The sequence below is a fragment of the Podarcis tiliguerta genome (assembly GCF_965153285.1).
Source record: "Podarcis tiliguerta genome assembly, chromosome: 5".
NCBI classification, from domain to species: Eukaryota; Metazoa; Chordata; class Lepidosauria; order Squamata; family Lacertidae; genus Podarcis; species Podarcis tiliguerta.
Genome location: NC_139538.1, coordinates 16,782,365 through 16,802,001, shown reverse-complemented (window position 1 = coordinate 16,802,001; position 19,637 = coordinate 16,782,365). Strand labels below are relative to the sequence as shown.

Here is a 19,637-nt window from a genome sequence, read left to right as displayed (position 1 = left end):
TTGTGCTAGAAGTAGTAGGAATCAAAGTAGGGATTTGAAGAGCCACATATCAGGGCGATGAAAAGTGAATGGCAGTGGTGTTCTGGTTAGAGATGAGAGGCACAGCAAGCAGAGGCCAGAGAGAAGAAATAATATCCCTGCAGTAGTCTGGGAGCATGACCTGGACTTGTAGGCAAGAGATCACGAAGGAAGGGGTGGGTAGCTGCTGTGTTGTTGTTTTCAGAAGCAGTGACGTGGCCCGTACAAGAACAAGGGAAGCATTGGAATCAAATAGCAAATCAAGGTTTTGTAGCTAATCAATAGAGAGAGTCGTGATTTTGCCCTTAAACACCAGAGAACAAATGAGAAATATAGGGCTTAAGTCATGGACTTACAAACCCAAGTGATAATTTAGGGAGGGCTATGATTTTTTATGTGTCCCATAGAATTTTACGGTGCTAGGGCTCTGTATTTTATAGATAAGGATAATTCCCGAAACATGCGTCATTTCTTATAAAACGTGAGCTGTCCAGAAAGGAAAAGAGAGTCTAAAGCAGCCTTTCTCAACTTTGGGTTTCCAAATGATGTTGGATTACAGTTCCCATCATTCCTAGCTAGGATGCCCAGTGGTCAAAGATGATGGGAAGAGATATTGTTGCCATCCGTCTATCTGATGGAGTGTGCCTCCAGGGATGAAGCCAAACTGCTGCATTAGAACCATCAAACTGACCTCCCCAGTGTGTGATCCTGGGCAGTGTGTATGGAGGTCCTGGGCTGCCCAGACTACAAAACCCCACTTCTCAGCCCCACTGGAAAGCAGAGCAATAGTCAAACAACAGCTACATGGCAGCAGGTTGGGGAAGACTGGTTTAATATGGCTTGGTCAGTCAAACAAAGGACGCTTTTCAAGAATGAGAGTTCTACCAGCTGTACATAGATGCCAATACCTGGTTGGGATTCCTTTACACTAGCTCATTGCAGCCATAATTCCTGAATGCCTGCACTTCTAACATATTCTGCCCCTCTACTGAAAACATGGGGGGGGGGGAATCAGCTGCTGAGTGATGGATAAAAAGGAATGTGGCAGGTACTTGAAAGGCAAACAGCAAATGTGTGTGGGAAACAGTTTTCCAAAATGCTTAAATGAATGCATAATACCATCCAATTGTCATATCTGACATGTTTGAATGTGACTCTCCAGGGTAGAAATGTAAAAGGACATCGTTTTCTGTTCGGCTATTTTTGTCACATGCCACAATGTTTCTGTTCCAGTGCTGTTCGTCTTCCACCCAAAATATGTTATTCCTTACTGTTGAGAAACTGTGATTCACATAATCAACTGTGCAATCAATTATAGAAATCAAATGTGAAAATTACATAGTTACATTGCCATTATGTTATTTCACCCCATTCATTTAAATGCAAAGGAAATGCAATGCAAATTGGGGGGTAACCATAATCAATTGCATATTGTTTGTGGACTGACTCAATTAGCTCACTCAGGACAGCATGAGACTCTTAAGGTTGTGGGTTCAAGCCCCATGTTGGGCAAAAGATTCCTGTGTTGCAGGGGGCGGACCAGATAACCTTCACAGTTCCTTCCAACTCTACAATTCTATGATCCTATGAAAGAGACGGGACGCGGGTGGCGCTGTGGGTTAAACCACAAAGCCTAGGACTTGCCGATCAGAAGGTTGGCGGTTTGAATCCCTGCGATGGGGTGAGCTCCCGTTGCTAGATCCCTGCTCCTGCCAACCTAGCAGTTTGAAAGCACGTCAAAGTGCAAGTAGATAAATAGGTACCGCTCCAGCGGGAAGGTAAACGGCGTTTCTGTGCGCTGCTCTGGTTCGCCAGAAGCGGCTTAGTCCTGCTGGCCACATGACCCGGAAGCCAGTAAAGCGAGATGAGCGCCGCAACCCCAGAGTCGGTCATGACTGGACCTAATGGTCAGGGGTCCCTTTACTTCTACTATGAAAGAGACACAAATTTCAAATACCAATCACATACACTAGATTGCTTTCCCTTCCAGGCATGGGGTGGACAAATGAATGTATTGCCACTCCCTACCTGGGGGTGTTGGAGATCAAACATGGGACCTTCTGAATGCAAAGCAGTTGCTCTGTCCCTGAGCTACAGCCTATAGAATTTGCTTAGCTAAATCATCTGCAAAGCTCCCTCCTGTCCTGTCAACCGATGGGATATTCCAGTAGAAAAAGAATAATATTTTATAACCTACTTCGCTCAGCCATCATGAACTGTATATCAGTTTCATGGCCAAGGGGACACTGATGCCTATGTATTAACATAGCTGAATATGTCACGGATTAACAATATTCCTTATACCTTTTTAGTAAAAAAAGAAGATTTCCTGTAAGAGATCAAACCACCATGTGCCATCAGTTAAGCCTCCAAAATATGACTCAGAAGAAGAGAAGCAATTGTTAAATTCTGTTAAATGCTTTTCACTTTTCGGATCACCTACCGTTCTGAGCAAAATCTTTGCAAGTGGAAAATGAGTTACAACATTCTCCCCCACCCGCTCTGCCACTTTATAGTTACAAATCATCAAAAGGCAATTGAGCCATTACTGGGAAATTCTTATACACCACACCGTTGTTTTATAATATGGCATTTTCTTTAGGGATTTCTCAAAAGCTATCAAGGATAATAACCTGCTAGAGATGCATTGAGTTGAAGAAGTTGAAATCTCAAGATACGGCTCTCCATTTTGAAACTCATTTGAAGGACATATTTGTGACTATATTCACTTTTAACTATAGTTATTACCTTCCCTGCAGGCATTTGTCAAACTGAAAGTTTAAAATGGGCCACATAAACTGCAAAATGTGCTTTAGAAGAGTGGTTTAAATCTGAAAATACATTTGCCTTTTCCCTCTTTTCTTTTACTTTTTAGCAGAAGGCACTATGATAGTAGGGAACTATGCCATTAAACTAAATATCAGCTTTTGTTCAGATTCTTATTAACACCCTTGCTTAAGTGAAGGTAATCATTTGCAAAGTGACGTTATATACTGTACCACTTGCATACAAATATGCCATACAAAACAGTCAGCAAAGCGGGCACACTCCTGTCCAGGGTTTCCTGAGCACCACAGGCATTCAAGCCTTCGATCCATACTTCTTCTAACTGTGAGAAAAATTGGCCTTGCAGAAGAGGTCCAGATCATGTAAGCCAGTCTGCCATATGACCCGGAATACCAGGGTTCAAACTGCCACTCAGCAATGAAGTTCACTAGATGACCTTGGGTCAGTCCTCATCTCTCAGCCTAACCTGTGAAACCAAGGGCTCACTTCTTCTTGTCTCATGCCTAGACAGCACATGCTCAAGTGTTGTTTTGCTTCCGCTTTCTAGACATGGGTATGAGCGGTTTCCCCCATGCCCTGCTCTTTTCCCACAGAAAACTCACTCCTTAGTGCTAAATTGGAGCAAACATCAATCCAGGAAAAACCAGAACTACTGTTTGTTCCGATTGGGTGCTAAAGAGCAGTTTTCCCCAGGAGAAAGCCATGGGACCAAAAGAAAGTGTGCATAAACCCTAAACAGAAAGGGGTTGTTGCAAGGATCAGATGGAGAGGGAGAAAATTGTATACATCACCATCTTGAGCTCCTTTGGGGAAAGATGAAATATAAATGTCATTAGGGATAGAGAAATCTGTCAGCTTTGGTTTCTCTCAGTTCTTCAGTTTTCCAGTCTTAAGTACAGTTCTCCAAATTTGCACACAGTTTATGTGTCCTCATGAAAATCCACCCACATTTTAGTGTGCTTTTCTCTTTATGCACACAGCTGTATGCAATTTTGCCTGAGATACATATTTTGCAGAGCAATTTCTCCTGACATCAATGTTTGTATGGTGCTTTCACTAATATATGCCTTTACCCTGTGAATTTTTACAAACATCGCTTAACTGGAAAAATGCATTGCTAAGGGGAGATCGTAGGAACGGCCCTTTAGGATGCATATGCATGAGCTCAAAAGAATACAGCAACTTTTCTCTCCCATAGGCATATAAGCATCAGCCCAGCCATAGTCTGACGCATGTTCATTTAAAGTACTTGCCCACTGAACAACAATGAACTTCACATTAGATTTTTCTCCATTGGCCATTGCATTCCTGAGAGATGTCTACAGAAGAACTTCCAGCGAATTCAGCCCTTAAACAGGAAGAACCTTGGAAGACAGAGCCACGTGGCTGACTCCCAAATGAGTGTGAGTTCTAGGACTGCAGCCTTCAGATCATAGAAATTCAGGCGGCATCTTTTGCATCGCTCTAGACTGCTGAGAAGCACTAAATATATTCCGATGTGTCTGGAAGGCTACAAAGTCATTAATTATTGATGCCACTAACAAATGGCTCCTCTGGGTCTTGACTTTTAGACCCTCGTGCTTTGGGGGCAAATGCGTTCTGCCTAAATTATAAGTTAACCAAAGGAAAACCAGAGGGCTAACAGAATAACAACAGTTCAACATCTCCTCTCAAATTAGGACCATGCCCTCTACTGCATCCTTTGTTTTCTTGCCCCAGTGAAGCCCAGCAAACTCCAACAAGCTCCAGACCTGAACTGGTGCTTGTATAATGTATCTCCAGCCTCTAAAGGACCCTCTTATTCAGCTGCACATTAGTGAGCTGCATAAAACTTGCTTGGATTCCAGGGCTGGGGGGCGGGGGCTTTTCTGTGGTGGCCCCAAGCTTGCGAAATGCTCTCCAAGGGGAGGCCCACTAGGCACCTTCATTACATATCTTTAGATGCCAGGTAAAAACATTCATCTTCTCCCAGGCCTTTGTTTAATTTGTCAAACTATGGCCTTTTAAACTGTGGGGGTGGGTGGGGTTTTTTTTTGCATGTAGTAACTATGTTATTTATTTGTGTGTGTGTGTTATATTGAAAACCACCCTGTGATCCCTGGATGAAGGTTAGTATATAAATTGAATTAATTAATAGCAACCTATGCTTGTTCATATGCAGCTCAACCTCCAGTTCCCATTCACCCCAGCCACCATGGCCAATGTGTATGGATGATGGTACTTGTAGTCTAGAAATGTCAGGAGGAGGAAAGGTTTGCCATGTCTGCTGTAGAGCATTTGTCTCTTCATCTCCCAGGGCTCCCCTGTCCTTACCCTGACATGCAGCTTCCTTCCATAGGCTGGAAGTTTTGTGCCAACCAGCAAGCATTTAGCACATGCCATTAAAGCTATGGTTTTCCCAGTTGTGATGTATGGAAGTGAGAGCTGGACCATAAAGAAGGCTGATCGCCAAAGAATGGATGCTTTTGAATTCTGGTGCTGGAGGAGACTCTTGAGAGTCCCATGGACTGCAAGAAGATCAAACCTATCCATTCTTAAGGAAATCAGCCCTGAGTGCTCACTAGAAGGACATATCGTGAAGCTGAGGCTCCAATACTTTGGCCACCTCATGAGAAGAGAGGACTCCCTGGAAAAGACCCTGATGTTGGGAAAGATTCAGGGCACAAGGAGAAGGGAACGACAGGGGATGAGATGGTTGGACAGTGTTCTCGAAGCTACCAGCATGAGTTTGACCAAACTGCGGGAGGCAGTGGAAGACAGGAGTGCCTGGTGTGCTCTGGTCCATGTGGTCACGAAGAGTCGGACATGACTAAATGACTAAACAACAACAACAACAACAACAAATTATTTCCCATGAGTATTATTGCCCACAAGTGCATACACAGTTTAAAAAGTACAACCCTTTGGCCCATTGGGCACCTAACATCAGCCCATCACATCCAAATACAGTAGCCTAGATCTGGTCACGTAATATTTGTCCTGATAGACCGAATAAGATCTCTGTCATGACATTACCGGCAGATGCTGCTGCTTCACTCCCATCTTCATGCACCTCAAAACAGACTTTTTGAATGGCTTTAGAAATGTGGACATCAGCAGAATCTGAGAGGGGACATGAATGATAAAGAGTTCACATATGATGCATGTGTCGTTATTAATTTCAATCCTGCCTATAGAGAAGGGGGGGAAATAGCATGGGATTGTTCAGAGCAAAAGACGAGTCTTATGCAGCCATCCTGTCTGCAACGCGACCAACCAGATGCCAAAAGAGTGATCACAACTTGTCTCCTGCTATTGTTACCCAGTTACCAATATTCAGAACCTCAGTTCCTGGAGGTAGCATGCAGCCTTCATGACTAGTAGCCCAGTCAACCTTGCAAGGTATAGGGCCAAGGGAAGAGCTACCTCGAGGTGTGTATTTTGCAGTTACTCACTTTCCCACATGGGACAGTGGCGAGCAGTTCCCAACATCTTCCACTGCTATACTGTAGCCAACAAAAATCCAGCCACTGTTACCACAGCTGCTATTAGACTCCAGACATTTCTCTCAGAGACTAATGGCAGTCTCTGGTGCTATTAGGAAATTCCCCTTAGAGACTAATGGCAGGCATGTGTGTGTGGATTTTTGTCAAGTACGCAGTGGGTAAGGAGAGCATTTTCAATGTCTGCATGGTCCCAATAAATGGGTGGGGTGATGTGGGGCGGAGAGATAAACTGACATTATTTTTTTAAAAAAAACAACACAGCAGCAATTGACATATTTTGTGTCCCGCCATCTAGTTCAGCCCCGAGAGATAAACAACAGTTTCCTGGCTGCCTTTGCTACCACCTTATTCCTTGAACATGCCTTCTCCTGAGAAGCAACTTTCTCATTGGCCTTGAATTTTACTTTAAGTGATTTGTGTGTTGTTGTTTTCTTTAAAAAGAGGGACATGAACATTTGCAACAAAACTGACTACTTTTAACAAACTTCAAAATTGCTTAACTGTTTCACCTAAGGAAAGACCACATTTCACATGTGCTTCCCTCTGAGGCAAAAAAACAGTGTGGCAATTCTGTTCTGAACATTGTTCCTTTTCATGCCTTTGCTTGAAATCTGGGGTGAGATAAGCAAGGATTCTGTCACAGAATAATAACCCCTCACTCTTTTTATATAGTTTTAAAAACCCTGTATGTTTAAAAAGCAGGGTGTTCCTTTGTCCTTGAACGAAACACTGAAACACACTTTGTTAAAAGTACATGATTACAGCAGACAATAAGGACCGAAAACACAGATAAAATGTTCGCAGCAGCAACCATCAGCATAATAAATCAAAGCACCTGTTATTCCAGAAAGGTCACAGCCATTATTAAAAATCTCAGTAACGTTGAGAGGCTGGAAAATCTCTTTCAAGTCCACCACTTGCTCTATTTTAAACCTGTAGGAAGCGAACATATAGAATCAGTGTTGGCTGATTCCTGTTAGAACCAGCTAGGTGCAAGGCAGAGACACCAGTAATAGCTGGAGCCCAAGTCAATGAGAGGCAGAGCCAACTAATTCTAGTTTGGATCCAGCCCACCTCCCAGCTGAGTTCTACATGGGCAACACAGAAATTAAGGAGAAGGAAGCTGACAGACATTGCTGCCCCCTGATCTGGTCATAAGAAAGATGGCAGGGACCTGCTGAGGAAATACTAAAGGTGATGGGACACATTCACCCTAATGGAACAACCTCTACAAAGGTATGGAATTGGGCTGTGCAAGAAAGCATTAAGGTATCCTTGGTCCACCGTGGATAATTTTCTTTCTTTATGTCTCAGTTTCATTCAAGCTGGAGAGTCAGAATATGGTGGGCCCTGGAATATCCCTCCCTTCGAAGCAGTTCCATCTGGCCTCCCTTTGCCAATCCTAGATGTGAGGAGCATCTATGGCAATGGGGTTTCGAAGTTGGTGATTAGAGGAAGAGGCTTGGAGCCTTAGCCCTCTCCAAAACCAGTTGATGAGAAGGGATCTTAAAAACTTCCCAAATATTGATCCCTATTGGAGGGGAGGGTGTTTTACTGCTTCTGTTGTAAGTTGGATCCAAGGTCTCTTTGGTGAGGAGAGTGTTGTTGCAGATACAGTGGTACCTCTAGTTGTGGACTTAATCCATTTCGGGGTGCCGATTGCAGCCCGAAAAATCCGCAACTAGAGCATGTGTGTGGCATGATCAAGAGCTTCTGTGCATGCATGAAGCGCGCCGATCACTTCTGCGCATGCGCGCGGGGCGAACCCAGAAGTAAACACTTCCGCATTTGCCACATTCGTAAGCTGAAAGTCCGTAACAAGAGCGGAACACAGCTAGAGGTACCACTGTACAATGGTAAGTAAGGAGTCTGCATTTATCTCTGCAAAGGCTCAGACAGACAGTGTCCTTGATGAGCCTATACATGCTTTGCAAGATGAGAGATAAGGAGAAGCATTTTAATTTGTGGGGGAAATATAAATATATATCTAAGAAGCCTTTTATGGCATTTTAATGAGGTTTGGCTCTGGCAGTGTGACAATGCAACACTATATGTGCCTACGCAGGAGTAATTCCATTAAGGCCAATTGGGTTTACTCCCGTGCAAGTGGAGATGTGATGGCAGAAGATTTACTACACCGGATAGATTTTGAATTTTTCTTTATAGATATTATATGAAGGCTATGACAGGCGCATTTTGACAGTTTCATTGGATGTATTATGGGGGATATACAGTAATAAATCATCCTGATTGTAATAAGAGTGGCTGGAGTATAGTAATTGTAGTAATTATTTTACTTGGTTTTTCTGCTTAAATTATGGATTGGATCTAAGTTTGTATCTTTTACTAGCATGCCCTTGGTTCCTCTTTACCCATATTTTAAAGATGAATTGGCTCTATTAACAGGCACTACTTCATTTGTTCTGCTTTCCCAGATTATCCTTTTCCCTTCACCCACCCACAACTCTTTGCAGCTGAAAATACAAGGGTGCTCATGTTTCTGTTCAGCGCTCCAGAAACGATCACTATCTGAGCTCCCTGGGCCCTCAATTTTTACACACTGCTGAAGACTCTTTCCCACCTACTGGTTCATTTATTTTGCACCAGGCTATTTTAAACTTCAGGTTGCACGTATTATGGAACCAGCAGGTCTTGCAGCCTATTCTCAGCCCTCAATTTGAGTGTTTCTGTTCAAGCTTCCTGACAGACAACCAAGCCCTCCTCCAGTTTATTATGAGCTATACAGGACTCGAAGGACTCAGCCAACCATGCAGTCCACCAAGACACTAGCAACGCATGCTAACATTTAAAAACAAATACAGTTGGGACAGTAAGTACAAGAAAAAAAGGGATTAAAGCAGGGATGGGAACCTTTGGCCCTCTAGATGTCGTTGGACTATACATCCTATAATCCCTGACCATTGGCTGTTGATGGGAATTGGAAGCCATCTACATTTGGGGTGCCATCTCTGGATCAAGGCAGTAAAAGCACATGGAACCATTACCAGCTTCATTGTGCTTCTTGGAGGAATAGACATTTTGTACCTGTCAGCTCTTAATAGGCCCTAATTTCATTTAAATTCGCTAGAGAAATTAGTAAACACAAACTGCCATTAGCTTAAATAACTGCAAAGCTCCCAGGTCAGTAAATCAGTTTGCCCTTTTCAGTGTCTTAATTCCACAAACTCTTCCACAAGAAGGATTTAAGACCAAAAGGGATAACAAGGAAGACCAGATCGTCACAGAGGTCATTACATACCTGGGAAGGCTGATTTCTACGTCCTCGTCCTCTTCCATCTCAGCAAACCAGCTTTTCATCAGCTGGGCTGTAATGAGTTTCTCGACCTCTTCTATAGGTACATCTTCTGCTGGGAGTATCAGCACGAAACTGAATTCCTCTCCTTTGTACGGCAGCTCCAAGACTTGGTAGCTCACATTATGGTCAGAGAAATGGCCTAAAACAAAGAATAGAAAATGTGCAAAAGTCTTAATTACCGAACTGTAATAGGAGAGAGGTGGCAAAACAAGAGCAAATGAAAGAGGATTCCAGCGGCTTCAGACTATTCATTAGACCATGGTGAAGATTTACAGAGCAATCCAATCCTCCCTTACAAAAGACTATGGCTGGTTTGGGTTGAGTGGAGGCATCCCTCCGCTTATCTCTGCCAGCTGAGCCAGCCTCCAGTTGGCTGTCAAATACACAGGCAGAAGGCCTGCAGGTGTTGCCAGGAGCATAGGAAGGGGGCGGGGAGGTGGTCCACCCCTGGTGTCATCTCTAAGGGGGGTAATAAAAGCCCCCCCTGGGCGGATTGCTGCGGCACACACACACCCCCAGGCACCAATCACCGCACCAATCACTGCACCAATCACTCCCCTGGATGCTGCCACTCCAATCACCCCAATAGGCGCCGATCACTGCATCCATTGCCCCGCTGAGTGCCGATTGCCCCCCAATGGGTGCCGATCGCCATGCCGATTGGCCCCCTGGCTGGCACACCCCACCCCCGGGTGCACGACATGTGAGCTGTTTCAGGTGCCCAAGTCCACCACTGGCTCCGCAGGGAAGCTGCTCCGCTCTTGGCTGGCCTCCAGAGCCCTTCTTCTCCTTCCTGGTAACGCAGTTGGCTCTGGCTGGCTTCAGGAGCTACTCGCTGCTGTGGCACCCACCATTTTGCCTCACTGGAAGTCCCTATATGATGTGTCTTGTGCTGTTGAATCAATCGTGCAACATTCATTCCCTACTAATAAATCTACAACACTTAAAATATAAATCCAGGGATATTAAATGAAATCCAGGGACATTCCGGGGACGGCTCTTGTCCAGGGACAGATGTGTAAATCCGGGGACTGTCCCCGGGAAGCGGGGACGCCTGGTAACCATAGCCTATACCGAGTTAGACTGTTGGTCCATCTAGCTCAGTATTGTCTACACAGATCAGCAATGGCTCTTCATGGTTTCACACAGGAGTCTGTCCCAACCTTACCTGGAGATGCCAGCGATTGAACCTAGGGCTATTTTCATATAAAGCAGATGCTCTACCATTGAGCTTCATCCTTTCCCCCAAGGAGGGGATAGGGCTGAGCCAGGCTGGGATCCCCTGGCTGGCATCAGGTCTCATCTGTCCACCTTCCACCATGGCATGAAGACAAGACAATAGGTCACTGCACTGACTCTGCATTCTTTAACACAGGGTGAATTTTGCATATGCAACACTAGTGTTCACACCTTTCTCTGTGTTGCATCTTAAATTACGTAAGAGATGCTCTGCCAAGCCATTGGGTTCCAATTTTGCATGTATTTTAGACATCTCTGTAAAGTGAGGTAGCCAGAGCACTTCTGAGTATCAATTTTTTGAGAGTGAGGAGGCAGAACAGTCAGTGGTGGAGCATATGCCCGCGCTGCCCAGGGTGTGTGTGCTCCTGAAGGGAGAGGGGAGCACTCCCGAGGGGGCGGAGGGCGCCCTCCCAGGCACTGGATAGCCACTCAGGTGCATGGAGCGGCATGCACGCTCTGCAGCCGGAGCTGTAGGCGCTTGTCTTCCAGGCAGAATGAAAGGCACACCCACCAATCCTGCTTCCTTCCCACCCCCCTCTGTTGTTTGCTTGCTTGCCTCCTTCCCATCCTGCCCCCTGCCTGCCTCCTCTAGCCAGGAGCACGGGTCAACAGTGCCATGCACGCCCATGACTCCCAAACCTACCACAAGCCGAACGTCAACCCCCCCTCAGGGATAACACCCAGGGCGGTCTGCCCCCACCACACACCCCTTCCTCCGCCACTGAGAATAGTCAACAGCTTTATAAGACCAAGTGGAAAGTTATTGGTTTCTTGAGTCAGGCAGGTGCTTCTCCTGATAAGCTACCACAGTGGTGCAGCGAGTTAAAGCACCCAGTTGCCAGAGTCTCTGGTTCAAGGCCCCCTGCTGCCTTATAAGGCAGGTTCAAACTCACTAATAAACTGAAATGCATACATGAGTCCTTCATTTTGGAAGGGAAAGAGTTTGACATGCTCCGTCCATGATTAATTTAACACATCAGGTTAGATTCAGAGAAAGAGACAGAAATAACGAGCAGAGATCTTGAGATGTGGAAATTATTTGTCTTGTACATGCGCATGATTTAATTGGAATGTCACTATTGCTACTTCGCAATTTTGAGGAAAGCGTCCATTGATCTGCTTTGCCACTTCTCTTTGAAAGCGTCTGCATTTCGTGGGGGGGGGGGGGGAATCCTCTCCGAAACACCACACGTTTAAAACGGCACTGTCATACCAACACTTCTGTGCTGTGGTTCACAGTATGCAGTGCACTGCCACCAGAAGATGAAAAGAAACGACATTAACAATTAGAAAAGAAACAAAGAAAGGAAGTTTTAAAATGGCACAGGATAGAATGTGATACTTGTCGCGGGAAATATTCAATAATTAACTGCAGTGCTATTTTTCTAAAAGAGAGAGAGAGAGAGCTCACCATGAACAGCTCCCTCATTCTCTTAGAATCAGTGGCATAGCGTGGGTTGTCAGCACCCGGGGCAAGGCAAGTAATTTGCGCCCCCTAACCCGGGGCAAGGCAAGTAATTTGTGCCCCCCCGCTGCACTGTCCCTCCCCCAGATAGTCCCTCGCTCTCTCTCCGCACTGCACCGCACGCCTGGCACCCTCCCCTCCACAGTGGGCGGCGACCCGGCGGCTCGGATCGGATTCACACAGCCAGCACTGCAGTGAGAGAGAGTGAGTGAGCCAGGTAGGGGCAGAGAGCTGCGAGTGCGAGCGCCCCCCCAGATGTTGCGCCCGTTGCGGCCGGCCCCCCCTGCACCCCTCACGCTACGCCGCTGCTTAGAATGGCAATGGCGCCCACCTGAGGGATGCTGGAACAAAGTTCCTGCAAGTTCCCCCTGGGGGGGGGAGCCCTGAGTGACTGTAATAATGGTAGCTTTGGGCAACAGGTAGATAAGCACACAGGAACTCGTGGTCCTGATGCGAGTAGGCTCAGAGTTCAACAGAAGCTACTGTACTTTTCCTTGTATAAGACTGTTTTTTCTTTAAAAATCATGCTAAAAAGTGGGGGTCGTCTTATACATGGGTAGTGCATAGGGTGGATGTTTGATTGGTTGCTGACATGGCTGTCAGTGGCTATTGTGTGTGTTATTGGTTGCTGTGTCAATGGGCAGGCAGGCGATTGGCAGCTTCTGTTGGCAATGGGACAGACAGGAGGCGGATTTCGCAATGTGTGCGGGTGAGCGATTTTCAGCAATCCCCTCTAAAAAAAGCTAAACAACCCTGCGTAATCCTTCCCCCCCCAAAAAAAGGTCACAACTCTGTGCCATCTCCCCCAAATTTCTTAAATTTGAGTCCCCAAATTTGGGCGTCTTATAGACAGACAAATACGGTAATTGGCTGATCTGATAAACAGACTGGAATATAATTAACCTTCAGATTTAGCACTTCTCTAAAATTTTGTGATGCAATTCTTGTCTCCAAAAGCGTACCAGAATGCATTTATAAAATGTCTATCTTAGGGTAAAATGATATTGAATACATATTTTGTGCTAAAATACATAGTTAAGTAGGAGTTTAGATATTATTTTTGTACAGATCGGTTGTTTGTTTTAAGAATCACACCATGGTGAGGAAATGATATGGAACAGACTTAGGAATAAACACATGAGAAATCGACCCGGAGCAGAAATGGACTGATCTACACATCCATTCATACAAACTCATATACAATGGTACCTCGGGTTAAGAACTTAATTCGTTCCGGAGGTCCGTTCTTAACCTGAAACTGTTCTTAACCTGAAGCACCACTTTAGCTAATGGGGCCTCCCGCTGCCGCTGCTCCATTTCTGTTCTCATCCTGAAGTTCTTAACCCGAGGTACTATTTCTGGGTTAGCGGAGTCTGTCACCTGAAGTGTCTGTAACCTGAAGCATCTGTAACCCGAGGTACCACTGTATATGCATGTGAAACCAAGTGGGATGTCTGAATTACCAAGCTTTGCCGTGAGCTGAAGGTGCATCATCGGTATCTCAGTCACGGAACCGTCACTTTTAGTGAAAGGCATCAAAATGGTGTCCTCTGCTTTGAACGTCTGCTTCCAGTCCCCTTTGAAGAAAAGGGCATTCACCAGCAAAAGTCTAGTCAAGGGACCAAGGTCTCCACTTGCCACGAGGTTCCTGATTTTACCTGCGCAGAAAGAGACTGTCAGTTGTGTCTAGCTGTTTCTCTAATTGGCCAGGATGCAAATTAAGATAAAATAAGAACAATAGCGTAGAATCTCAGAACTGTAGAGTTGGGACCCAAGGGTCATCTAGTCCAACCCTCTGCTATGCAGGGATCTCAGCTAGATCATACATGACAGATGGCCATCCACCCAAGGAAGGAAAGTCCACCACCTCTCATTGGAGTCTGCTCCACTGTCAAACAGCTCTTACCTCTGTCCATGTTAATATCACTTTTGATAGGCTTTATTTATGTATTATGTTTGTTTGCTGGTGTAATCAAAATTAATATATTTGGAAAAATATATTTTGGGGGGAGTTGAAATGAAATTTAAGACCAGTTTGGTGGGTGTTGCTTGGTAATACATCAGTAGGGGTTTTTGTAAGAATTTAAAGTAATTTCCTTAAGACTAGCAAAATTTCCTAAGAGGACAATTCCCATATTTTTAGCTTTATAGCATTCACTGTGGAGGTGGAACTAAAATATCTTTTCATAAAGAAATTATGCATTTAATTGGTACACCGTGACACAAAAATAATTCCATCTATACATATAAAACATAAATTTAAAGGCATAATGCATAGAACAAACCTGAAGTTTAGGGATCATAAGTGCGGTACTCATTAGGTCTCCTTGGTTACTATTATGGCTTATATGCAAAATGTCAGATTACATTAGTGAAATGAGCATACAAAGCTGGGCTGAATTTTGGAGCTAAAATATCTTTTTAAAGGAGGATAATTTGAACAGTCTTAAATTGTACTGTGTGCACAGAATTTCCCAATATTTTTTCCTCTTTTATTCATGTGAATGTGCCTTTAACTCCAGGGCTAGCCCAAGGCATTTTTCCGCCTGAGGCAAATAACAAAATGGCGCCTCCCCCAGCTGCACCTTCCTTCAGCACTGGCAATGGGGATAGTGTCCTCCACCTCCAGTACAGCTGAGGAGAGCAAGCTAGCTTGGGGTATGTGTGACAAAAGAGGGGAATGGACAGGGGCTCAATGTCTCTGGGCGCTGCTGCGGCCACCCACTTTTTGCCACCTGAGGCATTTGCCTCAATCCACCTAATGGTTGTCCCCACGAGCTCTGCCCTTTGAAAAAAGCAACGAGGCCTAACCAGCATGCACTGGGAAGCAAACCCATGCAAGAAAGGGGCAGGGAGCTTTTTTTTTTTACCATCTGTTTTGTTTTCTACCCAAGTACTTATGGCCTCTGCGGATGCTTTCGTATCTTGGAAATTCACCAGCTTTACAGCTGTCTGAAAGAATTCCTTGTTGCTATGGAGATACTGTTCTTTCACCATGAATCCTTCTTGAAGGTAGAGGGCATTGGCAAGATTAAATGTAAATGCCTTTCCTTCTGAGGGGACGGAGAACAGTGTCTGAAGCGGCTTGAAGGCTTCACCTGAAGAAAATAAGTGTTAAGAGTTAACATCTTCATTTGAAGAACACAAACCAGCTGTGTAATAGGGTAGTTATCCAATACAGACATGCGTTCATAATCCCCGCTTCCTGGCCGAGGTACTCCCTAAGGTAAGTCTGCAGCAAAGATGAAGAGACACAACACAAATGCTATTATACCTGGAGCAAAGAAAGAGTAAGAATGGGGAATGGCAGAATCACCTCTCCCGAGAACTGAATTTGCTTTTAAATGAGCCAGCCACTCAGGCAAAATGAGAGCAAAGCCTTGATAAAAACAACAGACGGGTTGGTCCAACAATCCCTATCTATTAAGTTAGCATTGATCTGAGAGACAGAATGGTGCAGAGCAGGAATGGGGAAACTTTCTCAGATTGAGGGCCACATTACCTCTTAGGCAATCACCCAGAGGCCGCAAGCCAGTGGCATGTGGCGCTCGAGGCAGAAATGGGTGGTGCCAACAGGTGCCAACCCTCCAACATTACTCCAAGGAAAATAAGGACTGGCTAGTAATTCATTTGCTCTGATTGCACTAAATAATGATCTCAGGGCCAGTTGTAAGAAATAGCAAGCAGGGAGTAGGAAGGAATGAGATAGGGTTTAGGTCATGTTATGCTTTTAATAGGTCATGTTATATTCTGGATTATGTATGTTTTATAGATTATGTTTGAATGGGATGAGAGTGTTGGAGGTACATGCAAATGTGTATGTGAAGCCGGTCTTTGGGTGGGTGTTTGATTTTCGTTGTTGTGTATACTGTGTATATACGGACAATGACAAATAAATTTCTAATTCTAATTTCCCATATGGTTTTCCCAGTAGTGATGTATGGAAGTGAGAGCTGGACCATAAAGAAGGATGATCACCGAAGAATTTATGCTTTTGAATTATGGTGCTGGAGGAGAATCTTGGAGAGTCCCATGGACTGCAAGAAGATCAAACCTATCCATTCTGAAGGAAATCAGCCCTGAGTGCTCACTGGAAGGATAGATCCTGAAGCTGAGGCACCAATACTTTGGCCACCACATGAGAAGAGAAGACTCCCTAGAAAAGAGTCTTGGGAAAGATGGAGGGCACAAGGAGAAGGGGATGATAGAGGACGAGATGGTTGGACAGTGTTCTCAAAGTTACCAGCATGAGTTTGACCAAACTGTGGGAGGCAGTGGAAGACAGGAGTGCCTGGCGTGCTCTGGCCATGGGGTCACGAAGCGTCGGACAAGACTAAACGACTAAACGACAACAAGAGTCATTCATTCATTTATTTTCCCCTGCCCTCCGGTTGCTGTTAGACTACATATCCCATCAGCCACTGGCCATGTTGACGAAGGCTGGCACTGGTTTGAAGAAGGTTGGTCTAGGAGAAGGGAAGCCCACGTTCAATTCCTTTCCAGCCATGAGCCACACTGGGTGGCTCTGGTTGGAACCAGGAACCATCTTTCAGCCTAACCTACCTGACTGGTTTGCTGAGATGGCAGGGGGGCAGCCATGTGTATCACCTTGAGCTCCTTTGGGAGGGGAGGGGAAGGATCACCATGTAATTAATGAATTGGCTATAAACCAGGCCAACTCTGCCAGTGACACAGTCTAGACAGGTGGCGAGAGTGACCCAGTTCAGAAGCCATCTGCCAAGCCACAAGTGGTGCAGACATTTTTATCATCTCCTTGCCGCATGGCCGGATCCTTGGCCCTAACTGAGGTAAAGGAAATCTTTGAGTAGCAAGACGGCACAGCTACCCCATAACAATGCTGTGTATGCATGCATAGTGCATTTCTAATAATAATTTTAAAGTGCATTACAGTTTTTAAAACCTAGCATATGGGTCAACGCCATCAAATTATTTATCATCCTAGTGCACAGTTTTTAACAACCATGCTACTTTGCTGTCTATCTTCATGCCCTCTAATAAAATGCATCAACTTGGACATAAAAGCTACTGGCCATATCCTCGGGAATCGTTCCATTATTGAAGGCGCATCAGCATTTTCTCCTCTTAATAGTCTTGAATGTTTCCTTCTTTTTACTGCAGAAATCTAGCCCTTGCAGATTTAACAAGCGCCCCTTAAATTTTCCCCGATTCAAACTTCCTGAATGTATCCTTGAAGGATGCCAGTTCCAGGAGTCTTGTTTTGAGTGGAGGGGAGGTTGTAGTCTCTGCCTGCCCCTCCAAACGCTGGGGTTTCCCTTTAAAGTGTTATGGGGGGAGTGGCCATGTGTGCATGTCTAGGCGGGGCCAGGGCCAAGGGCACTCCCCCAGACGGTGGTCCCTGCAGGGGTCACCTATTTGATGTAAGTCTTAGGAACCCCTATCTGGACTGACCACGCATCAATTCCGGTGGGCAGGCCAGAAGTATTTTGATTGCCCCATGCCCAAGCCAAACCTCTTTCATTGATTGAAATTGAAATACAACTTGTATACAGTGAGATTACACAAACACCCTCCACTCAGCTCTCTTAGTCTTAATTCCCCTCACTTACTGACGCACACCCACCAAACCCAAAGTCAGTTGCCCTGTTGTTATCTTTTCATTCAGCAGCCTAACAGCCAACGGATAGAAGCTGTTCTTTACCCTGTTGGTGCGACTAATCATGCTTCTATATCTTCTGCCTGAGGGCAGGAGATCAAGAAAGTGCCGGCCAGGGTGTGAATCATCCCTGAGAATTTTCCTCACTCTCCAGAGGCAACGTTCTTCTGCTATTTCATCCAGTGGATTCACGGGACAGCCCATAGTATCTTGTGCTGTATTCCCCACCCTCTGTAGGCACTTCCTATCAGTTGATGTCAAACCAGCGTACCACACCATGATGCAGTATAAAAGGACACTTTCTATTGTTGACCGGTAGAAGGAGATCATCAAATGTTGATTGACATCATTCTTCCGCAATATTCTGAGGATATGGAGTCTCTGTTGGGCTTTCTTAACCACCTGGGTTGTATTTATTTTCCAAGTAAGGTCTCGGAGATAAACTCCTAGGAATTTAAAGGAAGAGACTCTTCATCTGTATTCAATAAAGTTGTGGCCTGTTTTGACCCAAAACCCAGCCAAATTGGTCTCTTATTTGCATGGGTTGGGGTATGGGGATCCGATGCCTGGTCTTTGATGCCATCTACCCATATGCTAGGTTTTAAAAGCTGTAATGCACTTAATGGTTTTTATTTAAAATGCAGGGACGCAGGTGGCACTGTGGGTTAAACCACAGAGCCTAGGACTTGCTGATCAGAAGGTCGGCGGTTCGAATCCCCACAATGGGGTGAGCTCCCGTTGCTCGGTCCCTGCTCCTGCCAACCTAGCAGTTCAAAAGCACGTCAAATTGCAAGTAGATAAATAGGTACCGCTCCAGCGGGAAGGTAAACGGCGTTTCCATGTGCTGCTCTGGTTCGCCAGAAGCAGCTTAGTCATCCTGGCCACATGACCCGGAAGCTGTATGCCAGCTCCCTCGGCCAATGAAGCAAGATGAGCGCCGTAACCCCAGAGTCGGTCACGGCTAGGCCTAATGGTCAGGGGTCCCTTTACCTTTACTTTTATTTAAAATGTACTGTGCATGCACGCTCACATAGCATTGTTATGGCTATGCCATCTTGCCACTTGTAGTTTTTCTTTTGCTCAGTTTGCAGCCAAGGCTCCAGCCATGCGGCAAGCAGATTATAAGAACTTCTGCATCGCTTGAGTGGTGAAAAGTTCCAAGGACAATGCTCTCAGGGTTAGATTACTTGGATGAGAAAGTATTGGAAGCTTGCAGAGCGCAACCCTATGCATGTTTTCTCAGAAGTCAGATTGCCTCCAGACTGTCAGTATTTTGCAGGAGGGATTCAAGAGCACAGCAGAAATATAGGTTTGCAAAATTCAAGGGAGAGCTCTGTCGCCTTGGCGTAACAAATCCACTTAAAAACAAGTTAGTTGCAGTTAGGAAGATGATAGGAAAATGCACCTCAGAATGTGGAGTGAACGGATTATTTACAGGAAGATGTGCAAATACCCTGCAATCATTTCAGAATGAATATTCATTCCCTTATAACCTCCTCACAAACAAATCACAATGAAAGCTCAGTAAAGACCAGGCTTCATTTAAGTATCAACTGACTACCATCCTTTCCTATAATTAACTGACCACTGGAGTGGTCTAACAAAGGAATGGTTTTTCAGCACTGCTGTCCTAATAGCACATATCAGAGAATCAAAGAATTGTAGCATTGGAAGGGACAACAAGGGTCAATG

General features: G+C 45.1%; 1 protein-coding gene across 2 annotated transcripts in view; it reads right to left on the bottom strand.

Moving 5' to 3' along the window:
• Positions 1–19,637, bottom strand: part of SERPINI2 (serpin family I member 2) — a 41,947-nt gene that overhangs the window by 9,360 nt on the left and 12,950 nt on the right. For both annotated transcript variants that reach the window (XM_083442335.1, XM_083442336.1), the window contains exons 3-7: positions 15,181–15,408; positions 13,774–13,968; positions 9,550–9,745; positions 7,126–7,223; positions 5,821–5,907 (exon numbers count right to left, since the gene is read on the bottom strand). In XM_083442335.1, coding sequence (XP_083298461.1) covers positions 5,821–5,907; positions 7,126–7,223; positions 9,550–9,745; positions 13,774–13,968; positions 15,181–15,408 — 804 coding nt within the window. The remainder of the gene's footprint in view (positions 1–5,820; positions 5,908–7,125; positions 7,224–9,549; positions 9,746–13,773; positions 13,969–15,180; positions 15,409–19,637) is intronic.